The sequence below is a fragment of the Gadus morhua genome, chromosome 13 (assembly GCF_902167405.1).
Source record: "Gadus morhua chromosome 13, gadMor3.0, whole genome shotgun sequence".
Taxonomy (NCBI): domain Eukaryota; kingdom Metazoa; phylum Chordata; class Actinopteri; order Gadiformes; family Gadidae; genus Gadus; species Gadus morhua.
Window position 1 is genome coordinate 20,889,632 of NC_044060.1, and position 27,283 is coordinate 20,916,914.

Sequence of the window (27,283 nt, forward strand, 5' to 3'; positions counted from 1 at the left end):
CCTGGCAAGGGTTTTTGGTTGATCACCATGTCCATGGGCATTATGCAATATGTGTGTTTAATGCTAAGCTAAAATAGGAAAAAAAAAAACATATGCTTTTACAAGAAGAGTTCAAGCTTTGGCAGAAACCCATCTTTGTGGTATTGACCAAACTAAATATTTGCGTATACAAAAGTACAAATGACAAAGTATGCCACACATTAACATAAAGAGGCATGCAAATACAATGACAGAATATATTTACCCCAATGCAGTTCCATACGTCCCTCCCAACATTCAAAGCAGCAAGGTGGCTCACCTGCCGGCTGTGATTTGACTATTCTGTCTGTGTACCTCCACCGCGGCTGGGCCGTCTTAATAATTCATGGCAGCTGTATTTTTTCGAACCTGGTGGCATCTGCTAAGGCAGCAGCACACAGAGCCACTACGGCCCTCGGGCAAGAGAATCCCATGTCAGTAAATCATGTTAGTGCTTCCCATACCTCTAACCTCTGAGCCCCTCTCCGCACCCGCCCTTCCTCCACCACCTCCTCCTCCTCCTCCATTCTTCTAATCTCTCTCTGTGCATGTTAAAATCAACCCTTCCGGAGCTCTCTCTGTGCGACACTCCCCGCCAGCTCCTCTGCAGGCACACCGTACGGAGCATGAGGAGTTGAATAATCCACTGTATATCTATACATATATATATATATTTTTTTTTATATTGTATATGTGTCCCCACACCAGGGAGGAATTCTTAACCACTGGTATAATGGATGTTGACACTGATGTTGGTTGCTCACACAGTGAACACTTTGGAATGTGTAAGTGAAAACTGTTATTTTTCTTTTTGAGTTGACCTAACGTGGAGACCCTGGGATTTGACCAGACAACCAGGAAGGCATTCTGCTACCGAGGCATTATTGTCCCTGACGATGAGAATATACAACATGCTTTCATAAATCACATGAGGAGAAAAAAATACTGCTTTTGTATCATTGCCACCCGGAACAGGTTTGTTGTTGGTGATTACATTGTTGCGCACACACATGGGCCTATGAAGAAGAAATATGTCCCAATCGAAACAAAATATATGCAAAATAGATTAATATGCGTTTGGTCTGTGCAGTGACAGCCACTGGATGCGTTGGATATTTCATTTAAAAAAAGAATGACACTAGATTATTTAACGTTTGAGTAAACATGGGATTATTCAGACAAACAATGCCAATTAGCAGTACAAGGGACACACATCGATGGTCTTAGCTCAGACATCTTCAACTGAGGAATGCAATATTCCCGGAAAGGTAAAAATCAATTGGAACCTTCATTAGTGTATAGCAAAGATCTCCTTACCACTTCACTGACACATACAAATCTATCGAACGTGAGATGGATACGAAACAAGGCAGGAGGGTGCGCTCATGTGGGTGTGTTAACCTTAGACAACATGCCAATATTTGAGACTCCTCTTTGGAAATAATAAGATTAGCAGACTGTGTATATGCAATGGGATAGCCTCTGTTGCTCTTCTGTGCTCACAGACTTTGCATACTGGTTAGATTTACTGCAGCTAGAGACCGCCAGCTTCACCTTCCTCTATCGCATTATCCATTATCCCCTGCAAATCATCTTAACAGTAACAGCCTGTTGTCAATATCGGGAAGAGAACCTTCCAGTAATTGTTTGAACAAAAGTTGTAACACTGCTCTGCACCTACGCACAGGAGAATTCTTAAAAAATCCATGCCACATTGTATATTTCTTGAGGAAGCTAGGTTTATTTCATGACGATTTTTCCTCCATAGGAAGAATCCCTAACTATGGGGCAAGTAGCCATTTTTATTTACAAAAAAAAGACATTCCCCACTATCTAAACATCGTGCTCTTCCTATTGTGGCAACAACACTCAGGAGGAGGCTGTGGTACATTTGGCACCATTAAGCCTGTGTGGGCATCGCAATGTTGGCAGATCCCCACTATGGTTAAATGTGGACACAGGGCTATTGTATCTTCAGTCATTCTTCACAATTGTGCCCAGTGTGGTTCTTCCTGGGTGGTATGGATTGAGAGGCTCCACGATGCATTCATCCAAGACGAGGAGAGAGAAATTAAAGTGGGGATGAGAGAGAACAAGATTTATGTTGTTCCGGATAGGCTCAATGTATTAGCATCTCTGTTTCCGCTGATCACGAAGCAGCTTCATCAGTCATGTAATGCAGGATCTAGAGGCCAGAAAAGAACAACAATCATGTCCAGCCTTGCTATTATTCTTTCTCTTTTCTTTTTCGAGATGTGGTGAGTGGTGAGTCACTCCTTCGAGACACTCAGCACATTCAAGGGTTCACTATTGTGTTTATCAGAGCGTTGCTGTTTATGTAAGAAACGTAGGATTGCTTTTGGACACAATGTCAGAGCAAATTGCTCACCAACATGCATGGACCTACTCAGTTGGAAGGTGGTGTGATGGGTATGATGGGAAAGGATGGATGTGTGTGTGTGTGTGTGTGTGTGTGTGTGCGCGTGTGTGCATGTGTGTGTGTGTGTGTGTGTGTGTGTGTGTGTGTGTGTGTGTGTGTGTGTGTGTGTGTGTGTGTGTGTGTGTGCGTGTGTGTTTGTGTGTGTCGGTGATGATTGTGGAAGGGGGTGGTTTTGTGAAGTGTGTGGAGTGTGTGTCGTGGAGGGAATTTGTTATTTTAGTTGAGAAAGTGTATGTGTGTGTGCTTGTGCGTGTCTAGATGGGGTTGGTGGTGGTGAGTGTGTGTTTGTCTTGATAGGGTGATGGTGGTATACAAGGGGGTGGTTCTTCTTTACTGAGAGTGTGTGTGTGAGTGTGTGTGTCCAGGCTGTGTTGGTGGTGGTGGTGGGGGCAGGGCGGTGGCCGTTCTCTGTGTGTGTGTGTGTGTGTGTGTGTGTGTGTGTGTGTGTGTGTGTGTGTAAGTAGCAGTAGTAGTAGTAATAGTTGTGACGGAGGGAGCGGCCTCTGTTCTGCTGATGCACGCTCCTGCTCCTCAGGTCTCTATAATTCAGGGTGTCAGCTGAAGGGCCGGGGCCCCGGCGTTGGGCCTCAGAGCTGCCTCTCATCATCAAGGAAGGTAGAGGGGCCCTGCCTGTCAGCCGCCGCGCAGCCACCGCCGCAGCGGCCGCTTCAGCCGCGCCGCTGTCCAGGAACGTCGAGCCCTAATTCACATGCCGCCGGATCCGACAGACTCCCCCCCCCCCCCCCCCCCCCCCTCCCCCCCCTTCCTTTTGTTGAGGTCCTGCAGGCTTCCGCGCCACCTCAGCGCTAACCGCCGCCAACCGCCTGACGTCTAATCCAGGAAGTGTCGGCCCGGGGGGGGGGGGGAGGAGGAGGGGGGGGAGGGGGAGGGGGGGGGTAGGTGCCGCAGTCCGTGTATGAGCAGGAACAAACACGCCGCGGTGAGCAGGATGAGTAATGATTGACTCACCGCCGTCGTGTCATTTGGACTTTCTTGCCGCTGATCTTTTCCGATATCCCGGGGCCGCCGCGCCGCGGTCGCTCACAGTGGAGGGTTCCGGCGTGTGTGCACCCATGCATTGTGGCATTTATTTCCCCGGCACTTCAACACAGCTTTAAACGAACTGCATAAACAGCTGTAAATGATTTGCCTCTCGTTTACCAGCCGAGATGGATTCCTTGTACGGTTGCACTTGGCGAATACAGTTCTGAATCTGCCACCAAAAAAGGCTAAGATAGCAGATCCAGCTGGCTCAGATGTTGTATCACTGTATTATACTGCCTATGAGAGCTGAATGTCGGACTCACAAACACAAGATCCGAGGAATAATGCACGCCACACTCTGTCAAGGCTGTGAGCCAGTGTAGTTGGCTCTGGATATAAAAGGGTATGTATGTATCTAAATATTTATACATACTGGAATATGCATACATTTATATATAGATAAATATATATATATATTTATATCTTTTTTCTTGTGAAGCCCAATGTGTATGCTGATACAACCGTATGCTGATACAACCGTTGAGTGTACGTATACACTGTCAGCAAAGAGCTCTTCCTAAGAGTACACCCTGTTCCCTCCATCCTTCCTTCCCTCCCCAGCTTATCCTGTGAGGACATGTACCTCTAGAATATCAACACAATCAGCATGAAGACATCAGGGCTGTGCACTGAGGGGCCTAATTGAGTCATAATGAAAGCACCTGAGATGCCGCATCCATTTGTGGGAGCAAGGGAGAGCTGAAGGATGGAGGGAGGGAGGGAGGGAGGGAGGGAGGGAGGGAGGGAGAGAGGGAGGGAGAGAGAGATGGATGTAGGGATGGAGGTAGTGATGGAGAGATGGATGGAGGGAGGGAGGGAGGGATGGAGGGAGGGAGGGAGGGAGAGAGGGAGGGAGGGAGGGAGAGATGGAGGGAGGGATGGATGGAGGGAGTGATGGAGGGATGGATGGAGGGAGTGATGGAGGGAGGGAGGGATGGATGGAGGGAGTGATGGAGGGAGGGAGGGATGGATGGAGGGAGTGATGGAGGGAGGGAGGGATGGATGGAGGGAGTGATGGAGGGAGGGAGGGATGGATGGAGGGAGTGATGGAGGGAGGGAGGGAGAGAGAGATGGATGTAGGGATGGATGGAGTGATGGATGGATGGAGGGAGGGAGGGATTGTGGGAGGGAGGGAGAGATGGATGTAGGGAGGGAGGGATGTAGGGAGGGAGGGAGGGAGGGAGGGAGGGAGGGAGGGAAGGATGAAGAGCCGCGGCGGAACTAATTTCCAACAGCATCAGACTCTCTGATTGGCAGCTCAGTGTTTCAGAAACCTCAAGGCTATTAAACCAAAAAAATGATGGATTTATTGCCAAAACAACAAGAAGATGATCATGATCATGATGTGAGTGTTTTACAAATACAAAGATGGTGACGTTGGATCGCTTGTCTGTAGGAATTGCGACATTCACGAGCGTAAAGCGTGGCGACTGTTGACACGTATGAAACAACCACAATCCTTCACGCCGTAGTGCAAAGGAAACTTGGGTCGCATTGGTATTTACTTGAGCATTGTGTTGTAGTGATTTAGACCTTCGGCTTAAGGCTGCAGAACATTCTACAGCCGATGTCTCATGGAGACAGGGATTGGGGGATGTTTGGCCACGTGTCACTCTGTGTGGATGCAGGTCACCTTCTGACATGTACGATTGTGACACTGCATCAGCAGGGAACGCTCAGCAGCTCCTCCATGTACTTGACCCTCATCAAAAAGTAGGTTGAACGGTTGCTTATGTATAATTCGATATGTGTATCAGACTCGTCATATAAGAAAATAATTAAAGTATAAGGAACATCAACAGTCTTCTAAGACAGATGTTCTTGCATATTGTATTTTGTTTTCTGAAAAAATAAATTATGCATCTTTGGTTTCCATCCGAATATTATTATCAAATTTGTAAGTATTATATAGTTTAATTACAATAAATGTCATACGGTTGAAACAAATCGAGATACAAATAAGAAATAATGACTAACAGTAAAAGGTTATTTTTTTTATTAGCTCACAGCAGGGGCCAGTGAGTCCTCCTATCAAATACAGAAAAGTGTATTTGTTGTCCTGCTGTAGTTAGGACATCTACAGGTTAATCAAGTCAACTGCAAGAGATTTCAGATCTTTGAACGGATAGAAAACTTCACCAAAGAAATACACCAAAAGAGAGATCAACGATAGAAAGATAGATGAAGGGATTTGGATAGCCAGGTAGCTAGCCAATGGACCAACAGACAGACAGAAACAGTGGGCAGAGGAACAGAAAGCCCAACTGATTGACCCAACTGATGATCAAAAGTGAAGGGTTAGCTCTCATGCAACCGCGCCAGCTACCACCATTTGGGAAATCTCCATCTAAAATATATCAAAGATTAATGCTGTATCTTTGAGGCAGACCATGACAAAAGACAAAAGACAATCTATCTACCCACTGATACGTGTGCTTGCATAATTCCCTTCTTATTTGATATACATTTGCGCTTGAAAGGAGGATGTATGCTAATATGAATCAAATTGTTTCATTGGGTGCAGCAGAACCTCCAGTTGCAACCCCATAGGCTACTAGGTTATTCTCTTGGGTCCCAATTGTATAGCATATTAGTACGTTCTCTGTTGAGTTTTCGAGTTGTATGCCTGCTCCATGTGCTCTGATTTTCTTTCTTCCTTCAAAGACATGAAGGTTAAGCTATTTTCAGCTTCCCATGGACCCGGAGTGACCCTGCGATGGACCTGCATCTCACTCAGGCTGCGGTCTTGGCCGTTATAATAACACCGTGAAGCATGGATTGAAGGGCAAATGTTAAAACCTTCAGATCTTTAAAAAATGTATAAAGGGATTAAATAAAATGATGCTTCTAGCAAGTCCTTTTCAGTAGAATTTTTTTAAAGCATTCAACAAACTTTGCTGATACTGGCTAAACATCTGAAAGGTTACTCCACTGTAGTCTGTCCTCAATGGTTTGTCGAGCAGCAGAGTCATCTGTCAGAGAGCATGACAGAATGCGTCTCAAGCGGGGTTGTCCCCCTTCAGACTGTGATACATATGATTGCAAATCACGTCCATCCATCTTGTCCACCTGCTTCTCAGTAGCAAACACACACGCACGCACGCATGCAAACACACACACACACATACACAAACACACACACACACACACACACACACACACACACACGCACACGCACACGCACGCACACACACACACACACACACACACACACACACACGCACACGCACACGCACACACACACACACACACACACGCACACACAAATACATCACCAGACGTGCACACACATAAACTTTGCATCATGCATGTCTATAGAGTAAAAGATCAGATACAAATATAAGATGGTGAGAGCACACTCAATGCAGACAAGAATTCAGCCAAAACTGAAATTGCTGCATTCCAGAGCATTCCAACAGCATGTCTGTGACAGTGTTCACAGTCAGGACCTCACTCCACTTTCAGGTTTACCCTCTTATATCTCTCCGAGGATAGATAGATAGACAGACAGACAGACAGACGGACGGACGGACGGACGGACGGACGGACGGACGGACGGACGGACGGACGGACGGACAGGTAGGTAGGTAGATAGATAGATAGATAGATAGATAGATAGATAGATAGATAGATAGATAGATAGATAGATAGATAGATAGATAGATAGATAGATAGATAGATAGATAAAGTAACAAAATATCCGTCAATAAACATCTGCATCAAAAACGATGAACTGTGGTTGACGACAGGCTGTTTAATACACACAAACGTCATAACATGTAGAGTAGAAGAAAGCCAGTGTCTGGTACACCTAAAGATACAAAATGAGTGTCTGTGGAGGACAGAGCATACAGTGAGGGGAATTAAAGGTGCCACCCTCTATCAAAGAGCATCTTCACAACATCTTCTGAACTGCTTCCCTATGTCCTTCAGTTTAACATGGTGCAGGCTTAAAAGTTAATAGGGGCCCCAAATGATCACACTGGCATTAAATGTCTTAATCTATTTTGTAGTTTTGTCTGTGTACATCTTAGCAGATGTGGCTGAGGAAAGGCTCTGTCGTTAGTTGTGTTGCTATTTTTTACGATGCAAAATGAAACGAAACATAATTATATCATAATTATGTCACACTGTAGGCCTACTGCCAAGTGGAAAAGTGATATGAGAAGGGACTCACATTCTGTTGTTTGTACTCACTGCACAATGCGCATGGCGATATTTATTCTGTATCTGATGAGAAATGTCATGTGAAACATCAGCATATTTTATTGATATTCAAGATAATGTATATGTTTAGGTGCTGTACACATAGGGAGACAGACAACAGGAAGCATTTTCAATGAGAAAATGTGAAGGAATCCACTCCAAAGGACAGAGGGAGACTGTGGCTGGGCTTGGCTGTTGCTTGTTATTTTTAATCACACCAAAAAAGTTCAAAGAAGCGAGACAATTCTTTTTTCCTTTCAGAATTGTTAAACATTGTTTAGCCAAAATAAAAGCACAGACATACTCAGAAATGTTTTGAGGCTACAGAGTTTCAGTTTATTCTGAGGCAATGCAAAAAATATGCATGTGTGGACAAAGTTACACGTTTAACACTCTTACTTCGTCTTTTCACTAGCCAAGCTTTAGATGATGGAACATTTTTAACTTGGCTGGTTGTGTCGAAACCGCCATAATGGTGGTTTCAGCACCACCAGCAAGTAAAAACAATCTTCCCGCTTCGCCTCCCTTCAACGTCCCACACAACAAAGATGAAACATCGTGTTCTTGTAAGTTGTGCCATCTTCCTACAAATGGTATCGAATTCCCCATATTACCAGTCCAAATATACCACAATTCGTATTGATTTGGGGGTGGTGCATTGGCCTTTTAGGAAATAAGTGTGTGTGGGTTGACACGGTGTGACAGGAAGCATGTTTATGTGCACTTTATGTGCACTTCTTCCTTTTTGGACTGTATGCAAACAAATAAATAAATAAATGTTTGTGCACTGAACCAAAAACAAATGTGTGCGACCCCAGGTACCTGCAAGTTTTAATTTGAATAGCGAATAATAAATGGTGCTCCTCCATTGGATATTTCTTTGTTTGCCGTTCTAACTCGGGACTTTAATGACATTCTTTTTTTCAGCCATCTAGTAAAATAATGAGCAAATGGATGCCAGATCACTCCTGGGTCCCGAGACTTGATTATGTTGACTCAATTAGAAGATAAGGCCCAATGCATAATGTATCTCCGTAGGCTAATCGTTCAAAAGGCAGCAGATACTTATCGTGTTTGGGCCTACACAGTTCTCTGCCTTCAAACAGGACCTTTGAACAATGTAGCATGTAGCTTAAATGGAGGATGTCGCTGCCCATTTGTTTGGCATTGCTAAATGTGCCATTACTCTATTTTACAGGGGGGCGATTGTTATTTACTCGGAAACGTTGTCTGGTGGTTTCGATGAAAACGTTTGTTCATGCTAGATAATAGTTACAGGGTCATTCAATGGCCTAAGATTTAACCACATTGTTTTCTTAAGGAGACGGAAACTCAATATTCAGATAAGGCATTCCCCTCAAACGATGACTGACATACCACTCTCTCACTTAATTTATCGAGGAGGTTGGGGTGTTACAGACCGCGGTCGGATACAGCACGCTCTCACCCCGGCTCTCCCCCGGCTCTCCCCCTCCTCACCCAGGGTGATGTATGGCTGTGGTCTCTAAACGCTTCCTATTTTATCGCGCTGCGGCCACACAGGGCAGATACCTCCTCATTAATTTAGTCCAGTGATTCATTTTCAATGCGCCCGCCCTTTGTACCGTCCCGTGTCGTCCGTTCCGAAGGAGCCCTGCTAATTAGTGAACTCTGATGGAAGATCCATACCATCCGGGGGGGGGGGGGGGGGGGGGGGGGGGGGGGGAACGAGGGGTATGGGGGGGACGGGGGATGGGACGGAGGGAGCACTTTCACTGATGAGATTGAAGATCCATCTACGCTGCGGAACGAGCCGTTGAATTGTTTATCGCAAACCCGCCCCCACCACTGTTTGTTCGCCTTGCTTAAAATGAATGACGTTTTGAAAACATGTAGCAGTGACTAAGACCAGTCCTGTGCTATTTGGCTGGTATGACGACGATTTGATGTGACCTTATCACGAATGTGTCATATGTGTTAGGCCATAGTCAGGGTAGCAGGTCGGATCTTCCATACTCACTATCTGAAGCGCTTTGAGTGCCTTAAAAAATGCTCCATTATAGTTTCATTGGGATTATTATTAATATCGTCTCATCTAAAATGCCATGTATGTTCCATTGGGATGATAGGTAAATAGCGTCTTTGGCTACTTCCCTGATTTACACAGCACAACCTATTTAATTCAAGATCATGTACTGTAAAAGCTGTATCCCAGATCATGGTTGCATCGGAGCACATCTTCTATCCAAGGATTAACACCCCCAAGGAGTTTTAAAGCCTTCATGATACTACTAGTAATATACTATATATATATATATATATATACTACATTTAATAGTGCACAAGCACGGGGCTGGTCGGTGTTACCTGGATTCCAGGAGAGCCCTTCACCACAGATCGATATGGAGCCTTTATGTGGGCTGAGGACAGCGGGGGCAGGGCACTGTGGGGAGAGGGCCAGGGACCTCGGTAAATCCCTGAATGGGCTGATTATGTACCGAAAGTTGCTCGACAAACTGCTACGGTAGGGAGTAATCCCGCCAGGATTTAATTGAGTCAAACGGTTTATCACCGATGTGTGAAATGTTGGAGAGCAACTTCCCCGAAGCCTTATTGGACAACATCGCTGGAAGTCCACCGCCTAACAGCGGCATCGGCCCGTGCTCTGTTCCTCTCTTATTAGGCATCACTCTGATGTCGCTGCTTAAAGCTAGGGCAGGCAATTTAAAGAAACCAGCTGGAGTAAGCAAGATTTTCAATGTAACTAAAGAAAAAAAATAATCCTAACCGCTTCCCATAAGGCCTCCCTTCAAAGACACTCCCCCAAAAACACATGAGCAGTTAGCTAGCTTTAGCAGTCGGTTTGCCTAGCCTTGTGGAAGACTCTGGTCATGGGTACTGGATGGACGGGCAGAGTACGCATGGGTAGCCGGGTAGGTAGGTAGACTGACATAGCCCGTCCAATCTTTTCTGATGAAATGTCTGGAAAGGCTCATTAAACGTCTGACGGATAGAGATAACAGATTCTACTCTTTTATGGTCGAAGCGTTTGATTTATTGATTGCTCTTGGGCACTGGTGTAGTCCAGGGTATACACGGGTATACGGCGTATACCCACTTATTTTTCAGTCATCATTGCGTATACCCACTTCTAAATCCCCCCAGATGCGCACCATTCAGTAGTATCTGCATTCTAAAAGCCACATTGCCCACTTTTTTGCGTTCACACCAAACGCGACGGGGCGACAAGATCCCATACAAGTTTTGATTTGTCGCGCCACACTTTCGCCGTGCACAGGTGAGCGCGTTCACGAGTATTTGTGCAGCGACAAATTCGCTCGAGTTGAAATATTTCAACTTTGACGCGAAGTTCGCGCGATGACAGCCAATCAGCGTTCAACAGCGTGGCCACTGAGTGACATATGTAACATAACAGCCAATCAGCGTTCAACCGTCAAACTCAGTGCAGTGCAGTCCGGGGTGAACTGCAGCATGGAGGAGAAAGTGATTGTTGTTTGCAACTCCCAGAGCTCTATATATAATAGTATATAATATAATATAATTGTATATATAATATCACGACCAAAAGCTCTGTGCGCCATGACCCACGCTACTCTGCCTCTTATTGGCTAATACTGGCTGCCTTTACTGATTCGATTGTTGAATAATTTGAATGATGATGTTCAATCATCATATGATATTTATATATATATTGATACTATATATATCTAACGAGATGATTGATGTGGAAGACAATGATGTGCGTTTTTTCTAATCTAAGGTGAAATATGAATAAGGATGCATTGTCAAATTCAGATCTAAAGTATTTTATTTAAATAAATGTTCAAAAAATTACTGAAACACCATGTTTGCCTCATCTATATTTTACATTCATGCAGGCTGCCTGTGTGACCAGTAATACCTACAAACTGCTCCTTATCAAGTCATGTTAATTTTATAATAGTGGCCCACTCTGGGCCATGCTATGTGTTGCAAATCAGCTGTTCAAAGACACAGTTTACAAAATAAATTACTGACCTGCCAAGTGAGAGAATAGGTGTCATTCCAGGAATAAGGAACCCTCAAAATGTATAGTTGTCTCACTTGTCTGTCACTAGTCTGTGGGCGAGTATTGGTTTAGTAATTTCATAATACTTCCTCCCTGAGATCAAGCAGCAGCAATTATTTGACAATGAGCAAATACTACTGAAGGATTTTTGGGTAAACTAAATAGAGTAGTCTCACATGTCACTGTTTCTAAAACAGGGCGTTTTTCTGGGCTGCGTTAAAAAAGGGCAAACATTTAGAGTATACCCACTTCTCCAGGGACCACTACACCACTGCTCTTGGGATGCTAAGAGAATGTTAACAAATAGGAGAAAAAGGCTTCTACCAAAAATGACCTACCTTAGCTGTAAGAGTAAACAAGGTTACAGTGAGTAATTAATGGCTAGCAACGGCTTCTGTATAACAGAGGAGCCGAGATATAAAATGAAACAGTGAAGCCAGCGAAACGGTGGATAGGATCATACATTTATAAACATATAAGTGGGTGTATGTTCGTGGGCAAATTTGTGGGAACATTTGAGACTTTTTCAGGAATAAGCACTTTTTATTAAGTTATAGTTTTAGAAAAAGAAACAAATAAACACAAATCCACAAAACAATAATCAACATGCACATTTTAGTATACAAGACAGATCGGTTACTTTTCAATATGAAAATGTAATTCTACAGGTCAGTATCTCATAGAGATCAGTGTTTAACACACTGGTATAAAGGTCAGCAAACACACCATACAAAGGCAATGGGGGCTGTCCAGCTGGCCGAGTCTAAAAATATATATATGCAAGCTATTTACACTGCGCCACATCACCTCTGATAGCAACAATGCACGGTTTTGCCCCTTTTCCAAAACAAAGCGATAGAAGAGATATTTTCTCGTAGCAGATTCCCCTCGCCGACTTTCAATCACTTCCTCTAGATTGTACTAAGTGGTGTTCACCGGGACATGTCAGAAAATGACACTTGACTTAAACCCCCGCAGTATTCACAATAAAAAGGCTTTAAAGGGAATCATAACAGAAAAATCTAATAATAACAAATACAAGTCTAATCCCTTGTCATTTAAGAACTGGCAGCAATGTTATTTTGTTTGGACATTATTCTAGGTTTTATATCACCCCGGCCATCAATAGACACAGCCAAATATCTTTTCTTTCCTCCATTTTCTACCCCTTGGAGGTTTGAAACTGAAAATGAGTACAGTGTTGGATAGATTCAGCGTATCTGCAAAGAAAAGCTGTAAGCACTAAGAAATAATGGTATCCACAACTAGATATGTTTGTTGTTCAGAATTGAAAAAGCAATACAAACAAATGTTAATTACTACACTTTTCAGGATGATATTCCAATCTATCTACAAACACATTAAACCAAGTTGCCGGCTCCAGTGAAAGAAAGAAACAGGAAAATAAACCAAAATAGCTTCTCCGAGGCTTTTCAACGAGCGAGAAGAAGGTAAAAAGAGAGCCGGCAAAAAGAAATCAAATGAAATTATCTGAACAAAAACATCAAGACGTCTCCCCAGATCTATTGAACGAGTCGCTGGATGGTGTGTGTGTGTGTTTGTGTGTGTGTGGCGGGGGGGGGGGGGTTTCGAGACACGTCAAGCATGTCTGACTGTATAAGCGGACAAAAGAAGCGTAGCAGGCGCCGCGGCCCATCAGTCAATCACGCGGCGGCGGTTGCAGTGACAGCCGTGATGATGAGGCGCCCAGCGATCAATACGCCGTCGGGCAGGCCGACAACAGACCCATCACCTGGCGCCGGGCTTCGCAGCAGGGGCGAGGACAGCCTGATTATGTCGGCGGTTAGGTTAAGCTTCGTCTCTATTTTTTTTTTATAATTTATTTGTCACTCTTTTTTTTTTTACGACACCCCCAGGGTCCCGAGCGCACACCTGTTCCGGGTGACGAGGGCTGACGACATCCAGTCACCTTGCATCACTTCCTCGCTCGCCGTGCCTCGACATTGGGGAACCGAGTTCGGCATTTGTACAGATGGTGCGGAACGACACCGTCACCATAAAGAAAGACACACAAAGACGGGAGAAAGGAGGAGGAGGAGGACGCGTCTGAACGTTGCGCACCGCACCACGGCGGCTAGGGGCAGGGCACGCTAGCAAAAAGGCACAGTTACGTGGAGCAGCGCAGCAGGACCCTCCGCTCCCTACCCTCCCTACCCTGTCCGACCTGACTACCCTCCACCCCCCCGCCCCCAGCCGCCCCTCCGTCCCCCCCTCCGGCTGAGCTCCAAAGGGCCTGTGAGCATCGCTAGGGCCCTTACTGCCACACCCCTTAGCTCATAACCAGACATTTATCCAAATTAAACAACGATTAAACCTAATGTATCATAAAGCAGTGGGTATTCTATCCGTGTGGTCAGGTAGCATCAAATGAACATCCCTTTAAAGCATTTCCAACTATTCTGGCAGCTTGGAGGTCATTACTTATTCAGACGCCTTAAATAAGACGTGCCATGAATGATGCCTCCGGAGCGCCAAGCATCTCCTCCAACCGAGGAGTCGGGAATCCCACCTTAATTTCAGGCGCTTTGATTTTTCTCGAAAAAGCCTTCACACAACCCTTCTTGTGTGAGCTGCTTGGGTAAACGTGTCCCGATGGAAATTTAATCAGCGAGCACCGCGCCGCATTATTAGACTGTAAGGTCTGCCTCCAGGATCATACCCCTCGCTGCCTTCCTTTCTAAGTGACAACCACCGACAACACGTACGAAACATGCACCTCTCCCTTCAAAACCACCTGGGAAGAAAAGAAAAAACACTCTAACAACCCCCCCAAAAGCTTCTAGTAAAAGGCACTAGTAATCTGTTATATCCATTATGCACTGGGCCAACTGGTCAACTGAAGTGCGTCTGTGTGTGTGTGCGTGTTTGTGTGTTTGCGTGTGTGTGTGTTTGTGTGTGTGTGTTACATGTGTTGCAATGAGATATATGTATCTAGTCCACTAGTCTGGCCCAAATCAGGAGAGAGGGGTTGACAATACATATGGGACTATGTCTGACATGAGCTGCACCACGTTGCCTCCTCCAGGCCCCTCTTTCTCTCTCTCTTTCTCTCTCTCTCTCTCTCTCTCTCTCTCTCTCTCTCTCTCTCTCTCTCTCTCTCTCTCTCTCTCTCTCTCTCTCTCTCTCTCTCTCTCTCTCTCTCTCTCCTCTCTCTCTCTCTCCCTCTCTCCCTCTCTCTCTCTCTCTACCTCCATCCAGGCTTCTGGATGCAGGAGGCTGATGGGTATTTATTATTTAGAGGCAGTGGGGATAAGGAGCGGTACGCCAGGACCCATCAGTAGTGAGCAGGTGGGAGAGGGTCTGTAGCCTGGGGGCCCGTAGAGGACAAACACTGTTTAAATACACAGGATAGAAGTGAGAGGCACAGTTGATCAATTTGCTCTGGACGCCCTGCGTGGTCCCTTAGACAAAGCCAGCTTGAAAAAAAAAAAGAAATTGATTTTTTTTCCTCTAGCAGCACTTGAGGGGAGGGGGGGAACAGAAAGGTGTTAATATTTAAATTGAACGGCGGAATAAAGGGGATGAGATAACGGATATTTAGGTAATGGTATTTAGCCACGATCTGAATCGGAATTGGCTTCCGACCTCTAGGAAAGACGATCTGCTCATATCTTATAGTGGCCAGCCGGGGCTTATTTTGTTCACTTTACTGTTTGAATGACTTCCTAGAGCACTTCAGCTGTAAGAAAAAAATACAAATCGGTCTAAACATATAGTGCGGAAAAAAGATCTCCCGGAACTCTAGAATACAAATGATGACCTAAAACAAGATTCTGTATCACCTACTTTGGTATGTATGTACACAATTGATTTAAGGCATTAGTATATGGTCAAAGATTCTCATCAAACATCGCTCATTTCAACATAATAACTTTGAAGGGAAATTATATTTGCGGGCCCAAAAACATAATGAAAACAAAATGGTGACTCAAAAACAAACACAAAAACCATGCACACGAATCGCCATTTCTTACCAAAGTCTTATTTGCAAAAAAATGTAAACAAAAGTTAAAGGGCGCCCTTCTTAATTCCATCCTGTTCATGTCAACTCCATCTCCAGCTCTACTCCAGACAACTCCCACTCCGCTCCACTCCTGTCAACTCCAGTCAAGTCCGGTTAACTCCATTCAACTCCATTCCAGTTCAGTCCAGTTTTCCCTGCGTCCATCCATCCGTCAACTCCGAAATGGTGCCGCGGGAGGCTGCACCTGCTGCTGAAGCCAGTGGTGGGTGACAGGGGGCAGTTGAGCTTCATTGGAGGGAAGGAAGGAGGAAGATAGGAGGAAGAGGGATGGGGGGAGGAAGGGAGGGATGGGGGAGGGAGAGGAGGCTCCGGGGGATGTCCAAGCTCTGTGATTGGCTCTCACCAGGAGGTGCTAAGCAGGGTGCTGATAAGGACGGCCGAGGAGTACAGCGGGAGCAGGCCAGGAGCTCCCGAGCCTCTCGCACCCATGCCTGGGAAAGGACGCAAAACAACACAACAGGCAGACATTCAAGAGCTCTTCCCAGAACTGAACACGATTGCACACTTTCCATGACTAGTGGAACAATTGCATCTCAAAGAGAAAGACATTGCATATAGAGAGGGCAAGTGAAGCTCCACTGGTAGGGAGTGGTGTCAACACCTCCTTTGTTAAGGGCTTCTATTCCCACTGGTTCCAAACCGGCTAACAAAGTGTGCACTCATGGCATTGGAAGACGCTTTGGGATGAAGGCGTCCACTAAATGGCTTGCATTATATTATTGAATGTAAAGATTCCAAGAGATAACGAGTGAGTTTCATCCCTGTATCATTATGTTTTTGGTTTTCCACAGCTACAGTGAGATGTAGACAGTGCTTTTGAAGTTGATCAATGTGACGATCTCTGACTTAAAAGTAACATCAAAAACATCTCAGGGCTGCTACAGAAGGTGGAATCATGATCAATCAGCGAGGAATAATAAGCCAGAGATGGCAGAGATGAATGACAGCAACTGCGCTATTTCCAGCCTATTACACTGGATATGAAAGGAGTGAAGCATTGCATATTGTTTGGTCCCAGGAGTATCATTATTATGAAAGGGTTCAGATCAGACCGCGGCTTGGGTGGGGTCGAGATGGAAGCAAGACGGGAATCTCACTTGATTTATGCACATGGATGGGTTCGCTGCCCACCCCTTCTCCCCCCTGGGTCAAAGCCTTGATCTGGACCAGGTAGTTGTCGCTGGCCGGCAGGTTGAGCTCCAGGTTGTTCTTGTCGGTCCGGACCATGTCGATGTCGCTGTAGCCCTGTCTCTTCAGCAGCACCTGGGAAAGACGCACACACACACACACACACACACACACACACACACACACACACACACACACACACACACACACACACACACACACACACACACACACACACACACACACACACACGTCAAACAAACAAGCATCATTTGCACGGCCTTTGAATTCACTATTTGCATCATTTAGCAGCTTCACCGCGAGGCGTCTCTTGATTTAGCAGACGCTTTAATCCAGCGACTCCCAGGGTTCCTTTCTTTCTACACGTTATTAAGGATCATGTAGGGGTTCTTGCTCAACGCTGCCCACAGGCAATTTGAGATATGAACTAAGAACCTGTCTGCTGGCTGGGAATCAAACTCCCTAACCGCCAGACGTTGTTGAACCTGTTTCATTATTCTTCCAAAGCAAGATGGGAGTCTTGTCAGTATCGATGCAATCTCCATCTCGGGTTGTACCATATATCCAGTGACGGGGGATTCTGTTTCCGTAGCGACCACAGGGTCCCAGTGCAGCGTGAGCAGAGATCCGGTCATGCTCCATTCCACATTGACTGGTGGCTGACCCGGAGCTACAAGACAGACGGAGACAATGCCCACAGACAGAAACATTACACAGACAGGAACATCACAGAGACAGCTACATTACAGAGGGGGAGACGATGGGAGATATTTTCAGGTGCAGGTCATCCCAACTTTTTGACTCTAAAACTTTTTTATTGGAATCTAATATTTATGGCTATGGTGAGCAGTCCACTAGTTATTATGTCATTTTAGTTTCTACAGTGATTCATATTGCTGTATCATATTTTTCAGAATATTGGAGGATTTTAACACTAGACCACCAGACGCTGCATCAAGTGTGATACCATATTTACATTTTCTGCTGGTGGGTTGGAGCAGGTTTAAATTGTTTTTCTGATAGCACCAAAAAATACTAAAAACTTGTTTCCATTTTGACATTGGAACACTCGGTTCAGACTAGATTATTCAGGATGGGAAACTTCTTCTTATTTGTTATTGTCCAGAGCAGCAGTCAACCATACACCCTCATGGGGGTATGATCCGGGTTTCCTAAACAACGTTCTGTTCTTGAAGGCTCTTTCTGACAACCCTTTCCCAACATGCACTTCAACCCTGAACTGACCTAGACATTACCTGGAGGAGCTGTATGTGAAAGTAAATGTTCGAATCCGTTCGCCCGGACAATAAACTGATTTTACCCTGCCAGCTCCCTTGTATAAAGTCTGAGTCTCGTCCGCCATCTTTAATGTGCTGTAAATAAAATACTTTCTGACACAAGTCCTGCTCCCTCTACCTAGGAGTCAACCATTGCCTCAACCGAGCCAAACCACGAGTATTACCATTATGGGAGAAAAATGCAACACTGTGCAATCTCCTGTTGTGGTTAGGGTAAGGGTTAGGGCGAAAGAGCAACTCAGGACAAAGTTCAGAGCTGATTCTCTGGACATTTTGCAGAATCCGTTTGTGTAACCAGCCCGGAATCCTCCGTGCCCACGGACTCACGCGGCTTCTTGGTGGTGATGTTGATGGCGACCGACTGCGGGCCGGAGCCGGCAGTGTTGAAGGCGGCGACGGCCAGGTAGTACGGTGTGTGGCCGGTGAGCCCCGTCACGTTGACCAGCGTGTAGTTACCGGAAATCCTGACCTTCCCAACCGTGTCGGGTTTGGTGTCGTCTTCCCAGTACACCACCTGATGCACACGTAGGCACACGTACGCACACACACAATCACACACACACACACACACACACACACACACACACACACACACACACACACACACACACACACACACACACACAATCACAGACAGAGACACAGACATGCACACGCAGACAGAAGCACCCATACACACATACACACACGCCCCCCCCCCCCCCACACACACACACACACACACACACACACACACACACACACACACACACACACACACACACACACGCCGGTTACATTCCAGTGGTCCACCAGTGTTGGATCACTAGCCCTTGAGTGACAGCGGTCTTTATCGGGGCTATTAAAATGCATCGCTCAGTTTGAAATGCTGTTTGTATTACAGAAGATGGCAGTGGAACTGGTGGTTGGTGGGGGAGAGGAGATGAATAATACATTTTTGTTCACCACATGGCCTCAACTTGCTCATGCACATCCTCATAAGTGCTTGGTGTTGGTTGGAACATTATCATTGGTTGGGCAATGACAACCACAGATTCAGTATCAACAATTATCGAGTTTGTAGCAATGCGCAACAGAATCCTGCTGCGATATTTCTTTGGCTTCATAAGGTAGCCATACTAAATGATTCCATGTCAGCATGGCACGTAACATTATCAGGATCTGTTCCACCAAATTAAATGCTCTAATTGCTTTCCTTTGGGGGTCTTCGGGGGTCCGGCAGTCAAATTAAAATTTCAGGTGTGGGGATATTTGATGAGGCAAATAAAGTGATCTAATGCTAGCTCTGGGTCAAATTTAATATTCATGTTCCCGGACATTAAGTGAAAAAAGCACGAGTCAACTGAATAAATAAATTAAATGAAACGTAAAGTCAGCCCTGGGGACTCTCTCTGCGTTATTCTATAACACACTCAATGAATGTGGCCAATAAAGCATTTTCCAATTTGCCATCAATTAAACGGAGAACTGAGTGCGTAATGATTCAGTTTACAGTAACGCAATCCATTTTGCAATCTCGGTTGCTTACAATATCTTGAAGCTGAGCTGTAAACACATCCACACTCGACCGAAGAAGAGATATCTCTGATTCCCCCTTTCCCCCTGGCCCAACGAGTCTGTTTTACAGTCCGGGTGTGGCGCGGACGTACATTGAGAGCCTCTGATTGAGATTCAGTGGGTCGAGGGGAGCTTGATTCAGAGAAATGAGGCCACATTCTATCAGGACAATGTGTCCAGCACTATGGCAACCGGTCCGAGCGGCCCTTTGTGTCAAGGGCCAGAGGTGACAGATAGTGAAAGAGCACCAGGAGAGAGGGGGAAGCAGGGCTCTGCTTTGCATGCTTAACAGCGGTGATGGATCCAGCTCCCCTCTTCCTTCAGGGATGCTGCCGGCGCACCACAAGTGGCCAGGCACAGGTTGGAGTGTTATTACTCAGACAACAACGCCTTGTGCGCGGTCTTTTGTAGTCACGCTGCGTTTAGTTTGTTAAATTGAAGGCGTCTCAGATCTGGAAGTTGGACTAAGTCTGAATTGTGAGACTGTTTGAAAGGTGTGAAGTTGATATCATCAGGATGCTAACTACGGGGGAGCCAGCCTTAATGAGACATGAGCTCCCCTGAAAACATGATTTGTGAAATTTTGGGGCGGTCTCTAAATTATTGGCAAAATGCTTTTTTTTCCCATGAATTACCTTTTTTTTTGGTATTGTCATAATCATGGATCATGTGTAAAATTAGGCTATTTTTAATGTATGATTTGCGCATGAGGGTGATTCATCACTACTTCCGGCTAAAGATGCCGGCCTGCATGCAATTCTTGTCTTCAACATTGAAACGTGGGGGCGCTATGTCTTAAACGTCACTTTAAATCAGACATCGAAGAAAAAAAAGACCCGCTCTGAACCATTTGCGCTGGACCCGCTGGACCCGCTCAATTTCAGAGTTATAAAGAAATCAAAGACGAATGAGTCTGAGGAGCAGCAAGAGGCAAGTTCTTCGGCAGATGCTAGCTGTGATATGTGCTTATATGTGCTGACATAAGGCAAGTAGGCATAGGGGCCTTGTAATAATGGCTTGTAATAATGGATGTGTGTTTTGAGTAAGTCCCCCCCCCCCCCCATATAAGGGAGGCCCCCGAAAGCCGCGGTATAGTTCGCACACTGGATATCATCATATAGTCGTTCACCTGACCCACTAATTAAACAAATGTATAGCAGCCATGTTTTCCTGATTCCTATGAAGACTCAGGTGTCCTTGGAGTTGTTAAACTCGTTTGCACAGCATTTTCGGAGGGAACTCTTAATTTAGATTGCACGCTTTGAGTGTCCTCAGCCTCAATCTCAGTCGCTTAGGATGAAAGCGTCTGCTAAATGGCTGAACGTAAATGGAATTCTGATGAGAAAATATAGTGATTGCACGTATGATGTTGAGACATCAGCAGAGCAGAACAGCAGGGATACAGAGAAAGATTCAACATTTTGAATATGTTATCCATGCAGCGATTCCCAACGTACCTCATATCCCAGCACCCGTTCAGGAACGGCAGGCAGAGGTTCCCAGAACACTTCAATCTGAGCTGCAGACACACTGCGGGCTCTCAACCTCTTAGGAGACACACTGGGCACTGGAGAACAAAGTGAAACAAAGTGACACTGGTGAAAACCACACACTCACTCACTCACACACAATCATAGACAGAGGCACACACACATGCACACGCACACAGAAGCACCCACACACACATACACACAAGCCCCCACACACAGACACACACACACACACACACACACACACACACACACACACACACACACACACACACACACACACACACACACACACACACCCACACACACACACACACACACACACACACACACACACACACACACACACACACACACACACACACACACACACACAAAGGCAAAGGCAGACACACACACATGGGAACACACAGATACACAAGTATAAACGATGGAAGCAAATCACGGGCTATACTGTTTTGAATTTAGAAAGCGATAGAATTTTTGTACATGGAAATGTTATCACCATTGAATTCATAATTTATAAATATATTATACTTTACTTTGAAATCAAGGTTATCTGACTTTATTCCCATTTGAATTTCACTCTTGAATACGACATTTCAAGTTGTACCATTCCATAACACATAACATTTTCAATGTTAAGTTGCAGCAAAATTCAAGTTGCAAATATTCTTACTACGGTATTCAGTACTCATATTCTAAATTCAAGCCATAAAAAAATCAAACAGCATCAGCCGGGCATTCCAAGGACAGGCCTAAGCATTCGAGATTGCATGTAAATAAACTGACTGCTGTCATTATATTGTGTTCTCTGGTTTTGAACCCCTGAAAACCCCTATGCTTATTGAGTTTGAATTCACATTCCGGGCACAAACCGGAGGTCTTAGCGGAGCCCATCGTTCTCCCTGTTGGCCATCGTTGGATTTAATTCTCGAGCAGTTTTTTTTGATCACATGACAGAATGCGCTTTAATAGGCCGGCAGTCGTTTTGATTACATTCAGTCGTTTAGGCCCTTCCTGAGAATGCCCTGCTTCTTCTTGAATTATTATGGCTTGAAGTTTTTGGTCCGTATTTTGAACACTTGAATAAGAGTAATGAATATCACCTCAAAAATATCTGTGTCTTTAATTTTTGTATCTCAATTAGTAAATATGGAAAAAACGAATCCTGTTGTTGAAATGGTACAACTTAAAATTCCATGTTTGACTTTCAAATAAGTCGATTGAAAATGAATAAATTCAGATTACCTTGTTTTCAAAGTACATATTTCAATGTTAAGAATTAAGATGTTATAAATGTTATTAATGATACACAAATGTAATGTCTTTTGAAGTTCAAATCATAATGACAGTAATTTGCTTCTATAATACACAAACATATACACACAAAACCATGTATGCACACATGTACACATACACGCACACCCACATTTACACACGTTTATACACGTTCACACAGCAGTGAGTAGAAGGCACAGAATAGATCCATAGTTTCCCTAAAACGCTATTTCCCCACACTCTCCTTTAATGGAATCTGTGACTGACATAAGGGAAGACTATCTGCCCGGCAAATTCAATTAACGGGATACCTCCCTGACAGCTCCGTGTGGTAAGTGTCTGCTAGGATTTCCTGTAATCTACCACCGCAATAACTAATATCAAGATGACATTTCAAGCTGGAGATGGGGGGGGGGGGGGAGAGAGAGAGGAGAGAGAGAGAGAGAGAGAGAGAGAGAGAGAGAGAGAGAGAGAGAGAGAGAGAGAGAGAGAGAGAGAGAGAAGGAGAGAGAGAGAAGGAGAGAGAGAGAGAGAGAGAGAGAGAGAGAGAGAGAGAGAGAGAGAGAGAGAGAGAGAGAGAGAGAGAATAATCCTACTCCACCACCCCACACCACAGTGTTATGAGTGACTCATAATATTAATATTCAAGGTCATGCTTGTGGAGGAGGAGAGACCAGGAGGAAGCTGGAGGAGGAGGAGGAGGAGGAGGAGGAGGAAGAGGGAGCAGGAGGGAGGAGAAGGAGAGGAGGGAAGGGAAGGAGGTCAGGCGAGTCGGGTGACATCTCAGTCCTACCTTCCTCTGCCGAGAACACGGTGGCCACGGAGCTGAAGGGCCCGGGGCCCTTGTCGTTGAAGGCCGCCACCTTGACGTCGAACGGGGCGAACGGGGGCATGAGGAGGGAGTCGTTGCGGAAGGCGTGGCGCGACGCGCCCGGCGTCGACACGGCGGCCCGCGTCCATGGCGTGCCGGCGGCCCCCGCGGGCCGGAAGGCCACGATGTAGCCGAAGCCCTCTCCGTTCTGCAGCTCCTCGGGGACGGGCTGGGAGCGAAACACACAACTATAGTGATATTAAAACGCATACGGTCCAAGACACAGGCGCCCCCGCCTCGCTCTCCTGCCGCTCGCCTCCTCACACCAACCGATACCGTAGGGTAATTAATGCACTGAAACCTAAGCGTGGCATAGGGCAGGTGTGGCCCTTTGACCCCCCCCCCCCCCCCACACACACACACACACACACACAAGTGGGGGGGGGGACTGAGGACTCAAGCCTCGTTGGTTTGAGTCACTCAAACCAATCCGCTGCCAGTCGGTGGCTGCTTCTTCACTTAGAGCAGTGTAACTAATTGCAGTATTTAGTACTCCCCCCCCCATCTAACCACACACATCAGTCAGCTCAACACGGCTGAGGGGTTGGGGCTAAAATCTGTGCGATGATGAGACGGGACGGCCCTGTTCCCTCGGAAACCAGAATGGCCCTGTCACTTATCCTACTGCGTTGCCGCATGTTGACAGCGTCATTGTGGTTGAAGGGTTGCAGGTGTTTTTCCGCCGTCTCCCCTCACAATACTATTCCCATTGAAACAGAGAACTAGCCCGCAAATCATGAGAGGGTGAGGGCAGGAGAGCTTTGATCTAATATGGGGAGGGGGGGCGGTTCGTTGGGTTGTGGAGTGGTCATAAAAGCCCTCCATTCAATTCTGCACAATTATGCAAAACGATTACTAGAGAGAGAGAGACAGAGAGAGAGAGAGACAGAGAGAGAGAGAGAGAGAGAGAGAGAGAGAGAGAGAGAGAGAGAGAGAGAGAGAGAGAGACAGAGAGAGACAGAGAGAGAGAGAGAGAGAGAGAGAGAGAGAGAGCGAGAGAGAGAGAGAGAGATGAGGGGGAGAGAGAGAGAGAGAGAGAGAGAGAGAGAGAGAGAGCGAGAGAGAGAGAGAGAAAGAGAGAGAGAGAGAGAGAGCGAGAGAGAGAGCGAGTGAGAGAGACAGGGAGAAACAGGACAGATGACTTACCTCCCATGTGATCACTAATTCAGACTTTGTGCCGCCTCCCCCTCCGACATCAGTGGGCGCCGCATCGGGCACTGGGGGGAGAGAGAGAGCCCCAGAGGGGGACAATTAGACTAGCATTTACAAACACGGCCCCTTGGTGACAAGAGGGAAACAGTACCCCCCCCCCCCCCCCCCCACCGCTCCTGAACTGTGTCGAGTCCCTTCCCCTTGTAATCGGCAAAAAAAACAATCTGCGTACACTAACAACGACAGGACTCCGTTACCTGGCTTGCCAAGTCGCAATTTCGGAGACGTCCCTGACAAAAGGCCTCATGCGTTGTGACGGGCAGCGGCGCGCCGGCGCCGCAGGAGCACTCGTGCGCACGTTTGCACGTGCGTCTGTGCAGCGGGGCTAAGTAAATGCCGCATCGCATTCAGTCTGTCAAATCAGCAAATGCTGCAAGCAGCTTTTAATGTCAGCCGTTGCTAGTGTCCTTGAGTGCTCGTCTGGTGTGTGCTGGTGTGGGCCGTGCGCTGTGTGTATGTTTAAGTGGTGGGTTGCTGGTTTTGAGTGTTTACACCACTTTTTTTTGTCCATACACAAGTGTGTGTTTGAGTGTTTGTGGATGTCCATTTATTGATGTATCTCTTGGCCCACTTGTGTGTGTGTGTGTGTATGTGTGTGTGTATTTATATCTGATGTTTCAGAGTGCGCTAATGCTTTATCGTGAGAGGAGGGGCAGGGAGAGAGAGAGAGAGGGAGAGAGAGCTCGAAGGCGAGAGCAAGAGAGAGAGGGAGAGAGAGAGAGAGAGAGAGAGAGAGAGAGAGAGAGAGAGAGAGAGAGAGAGAGAGAGAGAGAGAAAGAGAGTGATAGAGAGAGAGGGAGAGCAAGAGCGAGTGAGAGTGAGAGAGAGTGAGAGAGTGATAGAGAGAGAGAGAGATAGCGTGAGAGAGAGAGAGAGTGAGAGACATACTGGCATCCTCTGTCCGGGTCTTGATGGACGGGGGGCTGGGTTCTCCTACGCCCACGCTGTTGCGAGCCACCACCCTGAACTGGTACTCCACCCAGGCGTTGAGTCCCACCACCGTGGCCGTCAACAGGTTCCCGTTGACCACCTCCGGCACTGCCGAGTGGAATGGACACACAGGCAAGGAAATCAGGACCTGACCCAGTACACCGGTCCGCTTACTTTGGCTGTAGTTGTGTTCGCCTCGCAAATCTGACTTCAGATCATAATTTAAAGTCTGAAAGCAGACAGGCGCCATACTGGGTTAACAGGCGTTTCAATTCCTTTTCTCTTCATGTTTGTTTTGACACATGGTGTTGCTGGAGTTGCTGATCGGTAACCCGATACTTGGCTAAAACACTTGCAACACTTGCACTAGTCAACTTTGACTTTGAACTTAGATGAGCAAAAACATCCTGTCCGGACACCAACGTTCTAAGAGAAATGGTCTATAAAGGCTTCAAATGAACACTGTGTAGTCTAGCCACTGTCAAAATACATCGGCACTCGTGCAAATTAGTTTTCTTTGGTAGAATAACTCTGTAACAATACAGTATGCCAGGCGTAACTCTGCACCTTTTGAGCTCGCTTCTGGGGAGTTGAGCAACTCATTAGAGGAGACCATTTAAAACGAGTCCAACAAAAAATGCATTGAGACAAAATGACACCGCATTTGGATGATTCACTGCCAAGCCTCCTGGCAGAGTCAAAGGTATTTTGAGTCTGTGTGTTCCTGTTTACGGATCCAAAGCTCATTTTCATCAGACGGTATGCATTTACAATCTAGCAGACGTTTCGATTCGAAGGACTTACAAAGTGAGGATGAGAACAATTGAAGCATACAATTGAAATTGGAGTAGCGACGATAAATGGTGTTAAAAAAACACCTGTGTTACATGAATATAATTACTAGTTACCTTTGTTTTTTCTGAATAAATGACTAAATCTTTTATTTATTGGAATCCTATAATCATTCTCATCCTCATATTCAAACCGCTTATCCGGGGAGTATAATCTTTCTACTATCTAATAATTAGATCATGAAAACATCAATACTCATTTGGATTTGATTATATAATTGATGGTGCAGAAGAACCTCCATCATAGTGGAGATGTTTGTGTAGTGCATTTCAACAAAGGGCATTTTGCTCATCCAAGAGACAGATATGATAGATGACGGGGGTCACCTGTATCCACGGCCTGCCAGCCCACGGTGAATGCGGTGCGGGCCTGGAGGATGTACCCCGTGATGGGGCTGCCGTTGTCCCTGCCGGGGCTCCAGGACAGCTGGGCCGTGCTGTCTGTGATCTCCTCCACAGACACCTTGTCTGGAGGACCGGGAGGGCCTGACTCAAGCACAGCGTCAGGGACAAAGTCAAAGCCTGCATCATGGCTCATCCGCCCCCCCACTCACCGCCCAAAACCCTGTATTTTAATCGGAACCCTCTATTTCTTCTCCTCTCCATATGTCTCATTGTCTCTTTTTCCCTCTAGCACCCACTCCACGCCAACCTTTACATCTTTCTACCTCTCTCCATCTCTCTTTCTCCCTCCACCCCTTTTCCCATCTCTCTCTCTCTCTCTCTCTCTCTCTCTCTCTCTCTCTCTCTCTCTCTCTCTCTCTCTCTCTCTCTCTCTCTCTCTCTCTCTCTCTCTCCTCTGCCTCAGCCTGCTGGCCCCTACCGTGGTGTCCAGGCCCCTGA

The 27,283-nt window shown here is 46.1% G+C and overlaps 1 protein-coding gene across 1 annotated transcript in view; it reads right to left on the bottom strand.

Moving 5' to 3' along the window:
• Positions 1-14,898: 14,898 nt before the first annotated feature.
• The window catches only part of cntn3b (contactin 3b), a 47,903-nt gene continuing 35,518 nt past the window's right edge, over positions 14,899-27,283 (bottom strand). Inside the window, exons 15-23 of the mRNA XM_030375777.1 lie at positions 26,768-26,926; positions 25,548-25,697; positions 24,594-24,664; positions 23,370-23,616; positions 21,263-21,372; positions 18,576-18,762; positions 17,508-17,620; positions 16,899-17,064; positions 14,899-16,232 (exon numbers count right to left, since the gene is read on the bottom strand). Coding sequence (XP_030231637.1) covers positions 16,141-16,232; positions 16,899-17,064; positions 17,508-17,620; positions 18,576-18,762; positions 21,263-21,372; positions 23,370-23,616; positions 24,594-24,664; positions 25,548-25,697; positions 26,768-26,926 — 1,295 coding nt within the window. The 3' untranslated portion in view covers positions 14,899-16,140. The remainder of the gene's footprint in view (positions 16,233-16,898; positions 17,065-17,507; positions 17,621-18,575; positions 18,763-21,262; positions 21,373-23,369; positions 23,617-24,593; positions 24,665-25,547; positions 25,698-26,767; positions 26,927-27,283) is intronic.